Source organism: Echeneis naucrates, chromosome 6 (genome assembly GCF_900963305.1).
Source record: "Echeneis naucrates chromosome 6, fEcheNa1.1, whole genome shotgun sequence".
Taxonomy (NCBI): Eukaryota; Metazoa; Chordata; class Actinopteri; order Carangiformes; family Echeneidae; genus Echeneis; species Echeneis naucrates.
Window position 1 is genome coordinate 21633181 of NC_042516.1, and position 16275 is coordinate 21649455.

Here is a 16275-nt window from a genome sequence, read left to right on the forward strand (position 1 = left end):
GTTCAAATATTTTATCCCTGAAAGCCTACACATTATCTGTTATCTCTTGCACGACATGCCCATAAAATAGGCTATATGTCTACATAATTATCATTGATCGATCAACCAGTTAAACTGTAGCATATACACAAGAGAAATTCAGTAACAAAGTATGGTATTTATTTACTCATAAATAAGATCACGTGGGATGCTGGAGCCAATCGCAGCCCACTCTGGCTGGCACGTCATCACGGTTACATAATCTTTCCCTAAAATAGTTCATTTCAGTGGGTGACTTGTTCGCTTTACTGGTCTAGTCGGTGGTCTGGTCTGGTCCGTTCCTGGAGGGGTGCCGTCACCCGTCTGGTCTGGTTCGGCCTAGGTCCTGGGGGGGAGCCATATCTGCATTAGCCCAGTCCATTACTCGCAACCAACTAACTCCGTAGACACGTTCGGGTGCCCACACCGGGAATGGACCTTTACATACATACATACATATTCAACATTACATACATTTAGGTTTACAGTAAAGTCATACAATCATCACAATCATGTACACATTAACATTAGTCATCACTAACCCCGGGGTTACATTACATTAACATCATCTACATTAACATTAACATTAACATCATCTACCTAGCCGGGAATCGAACCCCTCCCACCTAGGTGCGGGTCGGCAGCGTTACCGCTGCGCCACAGCGCTGCTCGAGTCGCAGCAGACATTTGCGCTATTTCACCATTTCACATTTACGTCACATGACCTAAGGGTGATGACGTGTCACCCAGAGTGGGCTGCGATTGGCTCCAGCATCCCACGTGACCTCTTCTTCTTCGCTCCGAGTCCGCGCCTGTTGACTTGTTTATAATTTTTATTAGTAAATAAATACCATACTTTGTTGCTGAATTTTTCTTGTGTATATGCTACAGTTTAACTGGTTGATCGATCAGTGATAATTATGTAGAAATATAGCCTATTTTATGGGCATGTCCTGCAAGAGATAACAGATAATGTGTAGGCTTTCAGGGAAAAAATATTTGAAGTATTCAGTGAATGGATCGTCGACTTTCGTATAAATCATGCCCTTACTTTGAACTAAACCAGGGCATAAACTAATTCCCAACCCAGTTTCCCAAAGGGCGGCCAGGATGAGCGTTTGTCATGTGAGTGTATGTTCGTGAACGAGTTCGTGAATTAAGAAAAATTGTCCGGTGGGTGTTTCTGAGGAGCAGAAATGTGTCATTCGCAGGCGCTCTGCCCGTTTTCCAAATAAACGGTAAGCAATATTTACGTTATACGTCAAAAATACTGTCATCAGTTCGTCAGCCGAGCATGCTAACTAGTTAGCTAACCAGTTAGCTAGCAGTCCATATCGAAGCGACTAACTAGTGTAAGTGATCCGGCAGTGAGGTTTACTTAACGTAGGCTACTCTCGCACAGCTATGATAGCTGGCATCCATTTACACAAAGATTGACAAAGAAAGGCCGAACAAATGCATTCTCAATTTATTTTGTTATATAATAAATACCATACCAGTAACCTACACATTGGCTTGTTCCATTTCGCTTTCCGTACACCCAGCTGTGTTTCTATTAGTGTTTCTTCTTTAAGTACGCACGGTAACTTAGCAACTACGCACGATTCAGCAGTAAATCAGAACCAAATCGGTTGACACACCGGCAGGTGGGCATTTCTTTCTCCTGTCGTCCATGTTGTTGCTTTATATTCCGTTGTACTTCCACACAGCTTTGTTCTTTACAAAAACACGGCGAGTCAGCCAGAGTTTCTTACCTGGTGACTGACACCTGGGATTCGTTTTAAATTTATATATTTAAAAATGAAATAAAATGGCGGCTCCGCCTGAAATGGTCACGAGCTCCCCGGAAACTTCCTTTGAGACGTTCAGGGGGCGCTCCAAAAGTTGTCCACTTTTCATTTGTAGATTAAATGTTTCGACATATAAACGTTCCTGAATAATAATAAATAAAAAAAACACGTCAGTGTGGTGTGTTTATTCACTTATTACATTTTATTCCCGAACATCTCTCGCCGTTATTTAAGTTCTGTGTTTTTGTTGTGGCCATCTGTGTGCTCAGATTCTGACATTTACTCAGTGACCTCATCATCATCGAGTGACTTGACTGGAAATTGTTCATCAAGAAAACAGTGAGCATTCTGTATTTTTGGAGTTCTCATACAATATGTATTCACCAAACAAACAAAGACAACAAGCAATACTAACATTCATATTAAGTTCATGTGAAATGGTTTTGTAGGGGTGCACGCAGGAAAGCCACAGTGTAATTCTGAATCTGATCCCAATGATGGAGATTCAACATGGTCAAGTTATTGTGAGAGGTCCCATGGTGGTAAAAATGCACCTTGTCCCATTTCTAAATTCACTTAAGATGAGTCCTTCTTCCTTTATGAGTTTATATTTTTTGGGCACTGAAGTCCAAATCAATGTTGTCTTCACTGGACATTTGGGATATTTTTTTAAACATATCTAAAGATAGCAAATGGTAAACACTGTACCAGCAACCATCAGTATTACATTGCTTTTATTTCCTTGAGTACATTACGGAAAACCTCAACACAAACATCCCCGTCCGACTGCTTCATGGTTGCCAGTTTCCAGGCCTCCTCAAAAGTCTCTTCTGAAATATTCACTCCCACATTCCCGAATATCTCTGCAATCTGTGAAAGAAAGGATGAAAGGTGTTTAACAAATGACCCATTGTGCTGAAAGGTGGTGTGAGATGTATGTCTTTGCACTATAGCCACACTGCAGCAGCAGATTTAAAATGACCAGCTGGAGATGGAAAACTTAAACTTGACAAGTGAGAGGGATCATGGTGAAAGAACTGCTTCAAAAGAGCACATTTAACAAAACAATATCTCAAACTATATTTGAGCAGCCTAAAGAATAAAAGAGATGCTGTGGTATGAGTTGAAATTTCTATAAAGACTGCAGGGACTTGTCAATCATGTATTAAATCACAAAACATCTAGGACTGTCTACTGCTGAAAGGAGATCAAAAGAACTTTGTCATACTAAGCAATGTTGACACTGACAACTGATTTTTATTGAAGGCTGAACATGTGTATTTAGATGTTCTAAACAAGCACCTGCCAAATTAATGTAATTTATGCAAAGGAATTGAATGGAATCATTGTTGGTAATCAATAGAGCCATCGTTAATGTTGTTTGTTACACCTGTGCTTCCCTGCTGACAAGAAAAAAAAGTATGCTATGAATAAAGTACTACTACTAACATCTGTCTCATTTGTGACCTATTAATTTTTCAGAGGTCCACTGGTCATTAATGATTTAATCTTGATTTCATACAAGTCAGATAGACATCCATCATATCAGATCAATCCAATCAAATTTCAAAGGTCAGTGTGGCTTCTCTGCATTTATTCGCAGTATTTCTTATTGTGTTATTCAGGTACAATGTACCATGGATTTGGCACAGTGCGTACCTCCTTCTTGGTGCGAGGACAGAACAAGTGTTCCTTGTGAACACCCTGGAGAGCGTGAACTGATGGATGCAGCAGCTCTGCAGCCGTGGAAGTGTCGCCGTAGTTAGTAGTGTCGCTGACTCTCTTAATGCTTGGAGCTGGAAGGTCAGATCGCACAGAAGGGATCCCATATGTGCGACTGTCTATGTGAGAGGGACCAGATGATGAGTACGGTTTTTTTGCAGGTGGGAATGAATGATACATGAGTAAAGTAAATTATAATACTTGTTTGCAGTGTATAAAACGGCATGACATTAATTACATGAATTGACTATCTTTACATGCATGTATTAATGTAGTATACATAATACTTATCACTTGCTATTGCTGACTCACTTGATATGAGCAACCCATCACTGATAGTTCCGATGAGGGAGGAGGAGGTGATGAAGTGTTCTGGACCTGCCTTGGGTTTTCTCAGGGTCCTTACAGTTTTCTTTGAACTGCCTGTCTGTATGGGCTCCAGGTCCTCAGGTTTAATCAAGGCCTTTGAGGCAGGAAGCTGTTCTGACTCAGATTGAGGCTTCCTCTCTGTGCTAGTTGGAACAATGCTGGCCTGATGCACTGCAAGAAACAAAAGACACAGAATGTGATTCTAAAAATGTGTCTACAGGTATCACTCTAGTGTACAATAAAGTCAATTTTAGGCCATAGAGTCTTTTATTCACAAATTTTGATGTTATTTATGTTAGAGCCAAATTCAGCATTCAAGACCTGAGAGTTCAGAGTCATCATATTTGTAAAGCAGTGGCCCTCAAAAAGCATTCTTACTTTAAGGTTAAATGATCTTATGCTCCCATATTATAGTAAAGAAAATAATGGATTACAATAAATTTAACTGACCATTAGTTATTATGTCTTGCTCCAAGGTTTTGATGGGCATTTTATCCTTCCAGTTGAGGAAATTAGCAAACTCCAGGAAGTTTATCAGTCCATCTTTGTCTGTGTCACAGTAATCCATGAGGTCATCCAGGACTGGCCCGCTAACATCCAGCTGCAACTGACGGCACGCTGCCTGCAGGTCCTCTTTGTCAATCATTCCCCTGCCTTTCTAGTGATTTACATAAAAAAGTACAACTGGAACAACTCACCAAGTACAGTTTCAGACTACAAGAAGTAGCACTGTTATTATATCACATGTCATTACACCACAATCACATCACTGGCCTGTCCTAGCAGCAAATATCCTGAATTGTCAACATGGGTTTAGCTAAAAGCATCACTATCAATAGGTGCCAGGGACAAAGCAGGGTTTATTTTGTAAGCACGGCTGTGGTTTTCCTGCCATGACAGGCTGAGAAGTTCATTGAAAAAAAGGCCTATGCTCAGCTTTCTTTTTTTTTTTTACTTCTTCTATTTTGTGTCAAATTCTCATGTGTTGACATAGCACACAAAACAAAGTCACTGTATATTTCCAATTTTTTTTATATGTGCTGAGTTAAACGGTAAGCAGATTGAAAATGCAGGTCAACAGCATTGTGTGGAAGTGTGACCCTGCCTGTGGCGACTCCATTTGTACCTTGTCATAGTGTCTGAACGCCTGCAGCAGGGAGGGGAAGTTGTGGAAATTGACCTTCTTCAGTTGGTGTTGCACAGCATTGACAAGGCTGCGCTGTCTGTTGTGACCTCTCATGTACTGCCCTGGCTCCACAGAGTGGATTATTTCTCCAACACCTGTGCAAGAAGCAAACATGATGTTGTTTGCTGTCTTGAATAAAAAATACTCAAGTGTGTGTGTAAGTTGCATATTCCAATACATAACCCAGGAAATACACTTTTTACTGAAACTCTTACCATATTCAACCAGTGGCAAGGGACATCCAAAAGTGTGATCTGGTGGAATGTTCAAGGAATTTCTTTTCCTGAAACAATTGGTTTATGGAGATGACGAAGTTTGTAAAGTCCAGTCAGTTATTAGTCACAGGAAGTATGACATAAACTTACGTCTTGTTTGCTTTTTCATTTTGTAGTTCCCTAGTCCCAGATCTCCTCCAAGAAGTTTTTGGATTATGAAACCTATGGCATTAAAAAACATGAATAAATTTTTTTTCCCATGCTGAATGGAAACATGAAAACTGAGTTTGCATGTTCTCCCCATGCTTGGGTCGGTTTTGTCCAGGCACTTTGGTTTTCTCCCACCGTCCACAGACATCACGTTTGGGTTAATTGGTAACTCTAAATTGTCCATAGGTCTGAGTGTGAGTGTGAGTGTGAGTGGTTGTTGGTCTCTGTCTATCTCTGTGTGTTGGCCCTGCAATTGACTGGCAACCTGTCCAGGGTGACCCCACCCTTGCCCAATGTGAGCTGGGATTGGCTCCAGCACCCCCCTCAACCCAGAAACAGATAAGCAGCAGAAGAGGAATTAATGAATGGGTGTTATGGAAATGAAGATGAGAACACTTCAGTTCATACCAGCACTTACCTCTGTGGCTCCCCAAGCCATTGGAGAGTTTTACCAAGATTACGCCCATCATTAAAATGAGGAGTGACGATCCCAAACCTGCTGTCTTTATTGTAATGAGTAGAGTCATACTTCCTATCAATCTGTTCACCTGGAGTAGAGCAAGTTGATTTAATTATTGTGAAGAGAAGACACCACATTTCAGAACCATCCATAAAATATGACAAATAAAAAGTTGGAATCATGGATGTTATCATTTTCTTTCCATTTCTCTTACCAACAAGGGATGCGTTGTGGCTGCGAACATAAGCCTTTTGTGCCTCCTGGGCTTCCCTCTCTACCTCCTCAGATGTTTTTGCAGGGTTAATAATATCCCGCATATCCAAACCTGAAGTACAAATTTGAGGTAAGAGAAGACGAGAGAGTTTTAAAATGCCATCTTCTCTTATACCATGATATTTAGAGCATAACATCTATTGTTTGCTTTTTAAAAACTGTATAAGTACCTATCTTATTTGTTCTTATTTTGCCACGTACCTTTAACTGTTTTAACACCAAATGTAGTTTCCTCATTATAGCAGGTAGGAAGTCCCATATGCTGATCTCTTGATCTTCCCAGAGGTGCTTTTCGACTGGAGGTGTAGACTGCTTCACTAAGCTCCTGTACTTTATTTTGGAACAAGGTCTTTTGGGGTGGATTTAGCAAGTTTTTCGACTGTTGGAATCACATAAAAAATTTATTCAAATCCATAGTCTAGTTAAATGTTTAGAATTGTATATTCAAAGTCAGCTTTATACATTTGCATATACAAAACTGATGATACCACATTCAAACTGCCACCAATCTTCTCAACAAATGCGGGACAGTAAGAACTCTCTCTTATCCCTTTAACACTTGCAGAGTTGTATGTAGTACTCACTGTAAGGGATGATTTGGTCCTGACGCCATGAACAAGGGTGGTGGCAACATCTGGGTCATTTGCCCTGCCAGGGTGTACTCTGATAGCTCCTGGTTCTGGATGAATGCTATTGCGAAATTTCCTGACTGTAAGTGGTGTAGACGGCTGCAAAGGCAAAATGATGATAAGGGTTTTAAAGTGGACAATTGTGCTGTCCTACTTTGGACTGAGCAACACAGTAGTATGTCGCCTTTGCCAGCTCCAACATCAGTAATGCTAAAACATTATAATCCATTAAAATGTATAATTTTTTACATTACACATTAGGAGTAGTTTTACTTGAAAGGAGAACTTTTACTTTACCTTTTCTACTTCCTGTAGGCAGCTTTTAGCTCTGTCTCCCACAGGAAATAGCTTCCCAGCCTGGTGTTAAAAGAAATGTAGAAAAATAGTGGTTTATATGGATCACACAAAGTGCAGCAGGAGGACATAATCGCTGTTAGCTAGCTAGCTAGCATCGTCTTAAAAAAGTTGACTTACTTACCGCCGATATGTTTGGACATTTCAACAGCCAAGACGCATTTTCTTCCGTCATGTTCATATCGTATTCACAGGCAGCAGGTGCAGAGGCAACCACCCTTCGTTAATCTTTAATGTTTGATTTTATTTTTTACAAAAAACGTTAAAGGTTTTAGCAGCGAAGTGCAGCGCTCAGTTCGAGGCAGCCGGGCTGAACGCACCTGTTTGAGTCCTGTTGCCTGGCAACAACACACACATCACACATTAGGTATTCATCAGATAAATTAAATTTTTTTTTTTTATTGTGTTTAAAAATTATTTTTAACTGAATGTAAAACATTTCATTAGTTAAAGACTTCCTCTTCTTTTTTTTTTTTTTTTTAATATAAAAAGTGAATTGGGAATAAATGCTAACACCTGATTGGTCCGTCGCGCTCTTACGTAGGCTGATTGTCAAATCCAGTCATACGATCTGTCATCATCCTTCGATGAGAAAGGGGAAGTTGAAGAAGTGGGACAGCGGAGAGCCTGATGAAATCTAACATTACAGTCTGCGTGCTGGAGGCTGGAAACACAGCGAGAGGACACTGACGTGCTGCTGATATTTGTCCAGGAGTCAACATACACGTTAACTAGCTCCATCTTTTCTTTTCTTTTTTTTTTTTTTTTTGCTTTCTGGGGGCAGGTGAGTGGCTAATGTTAGCGTTAGCAGGCTGGCTAATAGCTATCCAGAGGGCTCCTCCCGATGCGGGCAGGGCTAAATAATGTTAGCCAGCCCTGTGTCTATTATCTGGCTAATAGCTATCGTTAGCTAACCGATGGTGGAAGGGCCAAGCTAGTTAGCGTTGTCTGGCTGGTGAATCCGAATCAGTCGTCATGTTTAGATCATGAGCACGTTGTTCAGAAATAACAAACACCCTCCACTCCCGTTTAGTCCGCTCATTGACGAGGTAGGTCACTGATTTTAACGTCATGCAGCTAACGTTAGCTAGCTGTCACTAGCTGTACACACCCAAACCTACATCATCTGTGTTTTTTTGTTTTTTTTTTTTGGCTTTCCCACACGGTATGTACGTGTCAGATCTAACTAGTACCTGTGGTTTTGTTGTGTGAAGTTCTATGTAGATTAAAACTAACGTTACAGAGGTTAGATTGAGCTTTAATACAGACAGGGATTGTTTTGGAGGAGGGGGGGGGGGTAGTTGTTGCTAAAGCTAACAGTCGTTACTCTGCTAATTCGAGCCAGTCAGCAACAACCTAACAGGTTATTTGTGGTTAACTGTGTCGTAACGCGATTTGGACTAAGTTGAAGGCAATTATTTTTGGAGGGAGACCCCCTGTTTACTTTGTTTTGATAGAAATAAGACGATATGTCCCAGTGAGGGACAAATTCGGTTGTCAACAGGGGATCATGATTGATGTTGTTATTCACCTTTGGTCTACACACCTGTCCGGGTAAAAACATTTTTTTTTCCATCATATTTGTCCAGACTTGTGTCATTGATAATCCCGTCTATAACTGTCTGTCACAGATAAATTAAAGCTAAGTGAAAGCAGGAGTTTCAGAGGTTTTAACAGAGACTCCACCTGGATGAGTATTTCTTAGCTTTTCCTGGTGAATCTATAAAGACTCGGGTGAGAAACTCTGAAAGCAGAACTTCAAGTGCCAAGATGTTGTGTTTACCATCAGGCGGAGAATTGACTTTTACTCTGCGATACCTGTTGTAGCTGTTCTTTCAGCTGGTTATTATGGCGAGCCAACAGGTATTGTTTGAAGAGGAAAGACTGTGGCTGGTAATTTGAAACTTTTGTTGACTATGCCTACAGTGAAATATGGTAAATTTCCGGATCGCTGTCACTGTTACATGGCTCTGAGATTGGATGGCATCTTTAAAAAATAACATCACCACACATTTTTAATCTTTCCCTGAACATTCTTGACAGACAACCGCTTGTTCTGAAATGATTTATTCATATACTCATACAATTTGATATATTTTAAAATCTGACTTGTTCTAGTAATGGTCTTCATTTTAATAGTGCATGTGTATAAGTTATAAGAAAAAAACTACTACATCTGAGTTACAGTTTTTAAAGCTACCATTAGCTACAGGCAAAAAAATTAAATAATTGTCATTGTTCATGTGAAAATTTCTATTTTTAACAAAATGATATCCTGCCATATTTGAGTCATGCTTTACTTTTTATTTGACTCTAACCCTGCTTTCTGTTCCCTCTCCTATACAGGTATTTTCCGACCTTTCTCACAGTTGATCAGTGTCCAGGGGAAGAGATCAGACGGTGTGACATGGCAAGTAGAGGTGGAGCCACGCGGCCCAATGGGCCAAACACAGGCAACAAGATTTGTCAGTTCAAACTCGTGCTTTTAGGAGAATCAGCGGTGGGGAAGTCAAGTCTCGTACTTCGTTTCGTCAAGGGACAGTTTCATGAATTCCAAGAGAGCACAATTGGAGGTACGCATCGTTTCTGTGAACATGTCTGTAAAATTGTACACAAGGATCAATATGAAAGACTCAGTTAAACATTTAATTTCTGGATTATGTTCAGTGGTACAAACAAGAGCGTAACAGTCATTAATGTTGGATATTAAAGAGAAGGAGGAATTGAAGAGGTGAGTTTTAAGCCTAACTCTGAAGATGGATAGGAACAAAGACCTGTCAGAAGTCCCAGGTGAATCCAAAGACATCTGCCTTTAGTTCCTGTTTTCAGTGAGGTTAAAGCAGTCAGTTCCTTTCTACTGAATATTATGCTTAGTCAGAGGAGAAAGTACTGGTGTCTGGAAATAAAATGATTAAGGCAAATTCCATCCTTTCCATTCCCTTGTTACTGTCACGTCTCACTACTATTTTTCTAACTCGCCCTGGGCCGAATGAAGACAACATCTCTAAAATATCACATAGCACAGATCACTGACTTATTCCTCATGACTGAACCAACAGAAGTGCACGTATAATTCAGGTTATCTATTTAAATGGACTGAGGTACTTCAAACAAACCAAGAGAGGTTTAATCTGAAGGTTGCTAGTTTCATACCCCTTTTCATACCCATTCAGATTTATGTTCTCTATGAAATATGATTTACATTCCTTGGGCCCTGTTTTCTGAATGTGGACTAAGTCAAGCAGATAATCCTTTTGTGTGCCTCCAGCATTTAAATTATTACCTCACAGAACCACATTTTATGCAGTTCAGTTGCTACAGGCCCATTTGTAACTGGCTCTTCTCCTTCGTGCCCTGCAGCTGCCTTCCTGACTCAGACAGTATGTTTGGACGACACAACAGTCAAGTTTGAAATCTGGGACACAGCTGGTCAGGAGCGCTACCACAGTCTGGCTCCCATGTACTACAGAGGTGCCCAGGCAGCCATCGTGGTGTATGATATAACAAATGAGGTGAGTCAGGTGCCATCTTTTCTGTCATGTGTTGTTGTTACCTGCCCTGCTTTGACAAAACATACAAGAAACAACACTGTTGTAAATGAAGAGAGGTTTGTGGGGGTTTCCATCGTAAGTTTTCTACGTGAGGCCAAAAATAGAGCTTTATTTTAGTGTTTTGACAAATCAAGAGATGAGTCATTACTGAACAACAGTGTTTTGTAGAAAATGTACAGCATAAAGACATCACATTTTCCTGACTCACTTCACTCTACAAAGATCACACATAAGGACACGGGAAGATGTGTAAATTGTATGTGCATTTTTTTTTTTTTTTCCCCTCTAAAATTCTCAGTGATGGCCTACAATCACTTCATTGTATATACAAAACTTTAAAACAGCATGTGATATGATGCCAACATGGTTGGATGGGTGATTAGGATGACATGCATAAAGTAATTTTTTAAGTGAGAGAGACCTGGTCCAAGGAGCATCCAAGTAAAGCCAAGCCTCAATAGATACAAGCAGAATGCAGTTGACTCAAAAATAGCAGAACAGACAAATGTGAAGTGTTGGCAGCAGCAAACGTCAAAGCTCAAATTCCAAAAACTGTTAAATAATAGAATAAATTGAGGAGGTTTTCCCCCATCCGAACAAAGCTCCTCCGAGCTCTGGAGTTCAGTTGTCATTCCTCCTCCTACATCCAAACCCAGTTGGAACAAGCACTCATTTGGATCACTTAGGCTTTGGACATGGCAATACACAGACCCAAGACATTCACCAGTAAAGCTTGAAAATTAGGACCCGGTATGACTAAGGTGCTGGGTGTGGTCTACATTCCTTCAGAACTTGAGGGGACTCGTGAAGACTTCTAGCATGAAATCCCAAATTCCTGAACAAAGAAAATCCTGTTTCCTCACAGCTCAAACAAGACGAACGTAGCTCACATTTTTTTCTTGTGTGCACTGCATAGCCTGTGAATGGTAGCGTGGCACAACCGTGCCTCTCCTACTGTACAATACAACTCTCACTGAACCCGAGGACACTTTCATTAGTTTCATATTTAATCAAAAGCATTGTTTTAATGAAACCCTACTCTGGGCTTTGATCAGGCTCCTGAAGTCCTCCTCTTTCAGTCACTTGGGACTTATTGTTATTTTCACTAACTGACTCCCCCCTCCCCCTCTCATATCCCTTATGTTTTGTTTGCCAGGAGTCATTTGTACGGGCAAAGAACTGGGTTAAAGAGCTTCAGAGACAAGCCAGTCCAAATATTGTAATAGCACTGGCTGGGAACAAGGCTGATCTCGCAAACAAGAGAGCACTGGACTTCCAGGTTTGTCCTCCACTCATCCTTTAAAAAAAAATAAATAAATAACATAAACATCCAAACAGAAGACAATAGAATATAATTATAAATCAACTTGTATCAGTGTCTTTTGAAGTTAACATAAAATATTCACAGGTTGATTATTATTCTAGACGTGATCATGATCCTCTTGGCCCCTTGTCCCTCGTGTCTTGTGAGGGCTTGGTTCTGAGTACTAAGTGATTTACCTTCTGGTTTCCTGATGTCGGCTTCTTGTTTACAGGATGCACAGTCATACGCAGATGATAACAGCTTGCTCTTCATGGAAACATCAGCAAAGACTTCAATGAACGTGAATGAGATTTTCATGGCCATTGGTAAGTGTCTCAGCTGTGATACTGCTGAAGTGTTTAAGCAGAGTGTTGCCTCTCTACAGGAACTAGTGACTCTGGCCTTGACACCTGCTGTGTGATATAAATCTGCTTTATGCTCTGTGGTATGTTGTGTCTGAGCTGGAGTAACAGACAGTGATTATAAAGAGCATGTCTTCAGTGAAACTCTTTTTCATGACTGTTTCAGGGGACATTTATACAATTGGCCTCATTTAGTGTTTAATTAAAAAAGAAATTCTTAAATATTTACATTTTCTTATATTATATAATGAGACAACAAATCTCAAAAATCCATTTGCTTTCTCTCTCAAAGTTGATGTAGAAACCTGTCTATCATCACAATGTGTGCGTAGGATGACAAAGTCTGATGTGGAATTGTTGTGATTTATCTGCTGTTGAGTGATTCATGATGTATCTTTCTGACTGCATTTCATTGTCACGTAAATAATATCCCAACCAAGCTGTCTCTTCACAAAGGCTCCTGAAAATCCAGTGGACAAATGTAGCTTGGCTTATTCATAACAATCCCATGATAACTTGCAAGGCAGTTGTTTTTTTTTTTAAGGGCACTTTCACGCTGTTGCCCTCAACTTGTACCTACCACTTTGCTTTCTGTTTGAGGTCCAGCTTCCCACAATTGTTTTGGAAAAAAGGTGCAGTTTTTGCAGCAGTCAAAGTTTAAGTGTTAGCTACATTTGTTTAAGGGTAAGACAACGGTTCATTAACATAAAGGAATCAAGCTGTATTCTTGCAAAATAAGGCCTAGCTATTCATATTCTTACCACCAGGGGGTGCTGCCTCCTCACTGTATAAAGTATTTTTATTTGTTTCTAAGGTGTACAAGGTACAATTTGATATATATTTCAACACAATCCCACTCCGCTGCACCACCACAAGTCCACATCACGTCACAGGTTCATATTCTTGTGATTATACAGACCTGTAGTCAATTTCCAGACAATTTCCACTCGCTGTGTGCGGTTATGTGCTTTGTTGACAGCTCCACCCATGGGGCTGGAATCAGATAATAAATAAGCCAATCAAAAAATGAATGGCAACTAGTATGATAAATCAAATACAGATTTTTTTTGTTGAAGCAAACGGAATACTTTTGGAATCTTTGGAGAAAAACTGAAGAGCTTAAACTCATACTTTTCTGTTTACTGACGTTCATACAGACAAAATTATTCATCTGGAAATAATCAGATGATGAATTGATAATGAAAATAAATTTTGGCTGCAGTCGTTTTCTCCTGCTAACTCTGTTACATCAGTTTGGCTGAAACCTATTTATTAAATTTGTTGGTTCATAGAGAGAGAGAGGGGAAGGAAAATAACTGTTTAAAAAAAAAAATTACTGACTGAAAATATAATTTCTCCTGGCAGGTGTTTGGTATCCACCTGCTTTAGAAGATCGTTTCTGCTCTTGTCGTCACTCATTTTGTTTCTGTGTCGTTGCAGCAAAGAAACTACCCAAGAACGAGCCCCAAGCTGCCGGAGCCAGCAGCGGACGGAACCCTGGAGTGGACCTGACAGAGACAGCTCAGCCCACCAGCCGCCCGTGCTGCAGTAACTAACCCCCCCCCCCAACAGCACCACATATATACACACACCCCCCCACCCAATCTCCTCTCACAACATCTGGACATTGGGCTCCTTGGCTCTCTGACGTCAGACCTGACCCTGAACCTCACTCCCCTGGATTAGCTAAAAGACTCTGTATAGCTGCATTTCTAATACCTTTTTTTGGGGGGGGTTGATGTTCTTTGTTCTTTTTCTTTTTTTCTTGTCTTTTTTTTTTTTTATTTTATTTTAGAAGTGTATATCAGTATAACGGATGCATGTATCACTACAACGCCTGGGGGGGGAATCACACACATTTTTGTTCCTCATTAAGTTGGAAGACTAACCCCATTTAAGAAAGCTTCATGAGTGAGAAACCTGTGCATGTGTGATTGTGTCATGTGTGAGTTTCCAAGTGTGATTTGCTGATGAGAAAGAAGGCGTAACCTCATTTGTCACTTCACAGGGCCGAGTGGATGCGAATGGTGTCGCCTGTGATACTCCCACTGAGTGTGTGTGTTTGTGTGTGTGCGCGCGTGTGTGAGGGTTGAGTTATGTTCACAATCAGAAGAAAACCAAATTGTTCCCATCGTCTGACTTCTCAGACTGTTTGTTGGGAGCCATCGATGTGTAGAGACAGCACCAGGAGAGGACCGTCATGCAAACTGAGAACCGTTACCCGCTATCATCTGTTGCTCTTGAAAAAAATCTTCATCTGAGGCTCCTAATAGAAAAGTGTGGGAAGTAAATTTGTCTCCAGAATTGGGAATATGAACATATGCTGAAAATATAGAAAAAAAAAACATGATACGTGTCAGGCTTCCCATTATGTGCAACCATCTGTCTTCTTTTCCCTGAAACATAAAAGCAAAAAAAACATGAATCGCCACCTTGGAAGTGACATGAGCTTTGTCACATTACTGTACATCGAAGCCTTCACGTGTGGAAAACACAGGCGTGAAAAGTACAGGGGCATCAAGGACCAACACGAAAGCAGCATCATCGAGTCCATCGCAGAAGCCCCATGTCAGTTTTAATGCAGAGCCAGAGAATCAGGAAAAACTGACGACTGGTGAACATCCTGCTTCATCATACAAAACGAGTCATGTTAAATCAGATTTTTGTTGATCCGCTCTGTCTCGTGTCTGTTGAGGCCAGTAACGGACGTGCACCAATATGGGTGATCTGAATTGGGGGAGGGGGTTTTAGAATACAGTTCAGACAGCACACAAACACAAAATTGGACTGTTACCCATTGTCACAAGTCTGTGGAGAAAAATATATACTCTAATGTTGTTATAGGGTGCAATGTTGCAATGTTGTCTTCTTCATCCTTTAGTACAGCTTGCAGAGTTCGTGAGCTCACCAGGAAATTTATCTAGAGATTCCGAACAATTGTACAGTTCATTATAGGTCTGCTTTTTCTTTTCTTTCGTTTGTTTTTCTTTTTTATTTCATTCTAGGCATTGTCACAAACTGGTCAAATGTTAAGCAGTGGTGGTCTTTTTTTAGGTATATGTAGTGTTATTAACAAAATCCCTATGTGGTGTCTTGTTACTTTTCTCAGAAATGGTCCATGGTCATGTTTGAGAGGAACTTTTACTTCATTGCACAGTGTTGATCATGTTTTAATTAATGATGACTGCCCTTCGATTTTATATGACAGACTGTATTGGACTTGCTAACCTACGGCTATGAACAGGTAGCATAATTAATCTAACTGGTGGTCTCTCTTGCAGCTCAATGAATTTTAATGATGTAAAGCAGCATTACTAGTGATGGGCTGATCAGTTTTGAGTGTCTGAATACAACTTAATAAATTCAATAAAGAGGTCTCTTGTATGCCTTTTTGCTCTGAATATGTTGGCGGCTGCACATTTGACTTTTGACATAGTTTAAAGTCAAACGTTTATTGAAAACTAATTCTGTGATTCTGATTCTATTAAAACGTCTTCAAATCCTCCATAATCCTCCAATCAATGTCTACATCTGAGATTGTTTTTCTCTGCAAGCGCACCAGACTCAGACATCAATGAAAGCTTCATTCATTGATCACTCAAAACACCCAGCAGAGCCTTTAGCTAAAAGCTAAAATACCAGCATGCTGTTTACCTGGTTGTTCTCATCTTAAATTAGCATGTTAGCATGCTATTTGCTGATTGATAAGAACATAATGCTAAAGTACATCTTAGCCTGATGTGAATAATTAGTTTGGCACATATTCGGTCAAGAAAAGTGCGACCTGATGTTGTGAAGTGAAGAGTTATGACTACATGAATGTGTGCATCAAT

General features: G+C 40.3%; 2 protein-coding genes across 3 annotated transcripts; one reads left to right on the forward strand and one right to left on the reverse strand.

Moving 5' to 3' along the window:
• Window positions 1–2316: 2316 nt before the first annotated feature.
• efhb (EF-hand domain family, member B) lies at window positions 2317–7401 on the reverse strand. Its single transcript, XM_029505159.1, has 13 exons — window positions 7351–7401; window positions 7170–7229; window positions 6828–6971; window positions 6445–6622; window positions 6185–6295; window positions 5929–6058; window positions 5451–5522; window positions 5301–5368; window positions 5026–5180; window positions 4350–4557; window positions 3843–4070; window positions 3468–3649; window positions 2317–2678 (listed from the first exon to the last, which is right to left on the reverse strand). The coding sequence occupies exons 1-13, from the start codon at window positions 7399–7401 to the stop codon at window positions 2532–2534; spliced, it is 1734 nt and encodes a 577-aa protein (XP_029361019.1). The 3' UTR covers window positions 2317–2531.
• A 420-nt stretch (window positions 7402–7821) lies between these two features.
• On the forward strand, window positions 7822–15826 carry rab5ab (RAB5A, member RAS oncogene family, b). Of its 2 annotated transcripts, none has more exons than XM_029505021.1 (6): window positions 7822–8010; window positions 9573–9799; window positions 10587–10738; window positions 11934–12056; window positions 12313–12406; window positions 13883–14020. In XM_029505021.1, the coding sequence occupies exons 2-6, from the start codon at window positions 9634–9636 to the stop codon at window positions 13996–13998; spliced, it is 651 nt and encodes a 216-aa protein (XP_029360881.1). In that variant the 5' UTR covers window positions 7822–8010; window positions 9573–9633; the 3' UTR covers window positions 13999–14020. The 2 variants fall into 2 exon arrangements, with proteins under 2 accessions (XP_029360881.1, XP_029360882.1); XM_029505022.1 differs by lacking the exon at window positions 7822–8010 and adding an exon at window positions 8113–8275 and having other exon boundaries at window positions 13883–15826.
• Window positions 15827–16275: the final 449 nt, after the last annotated feature.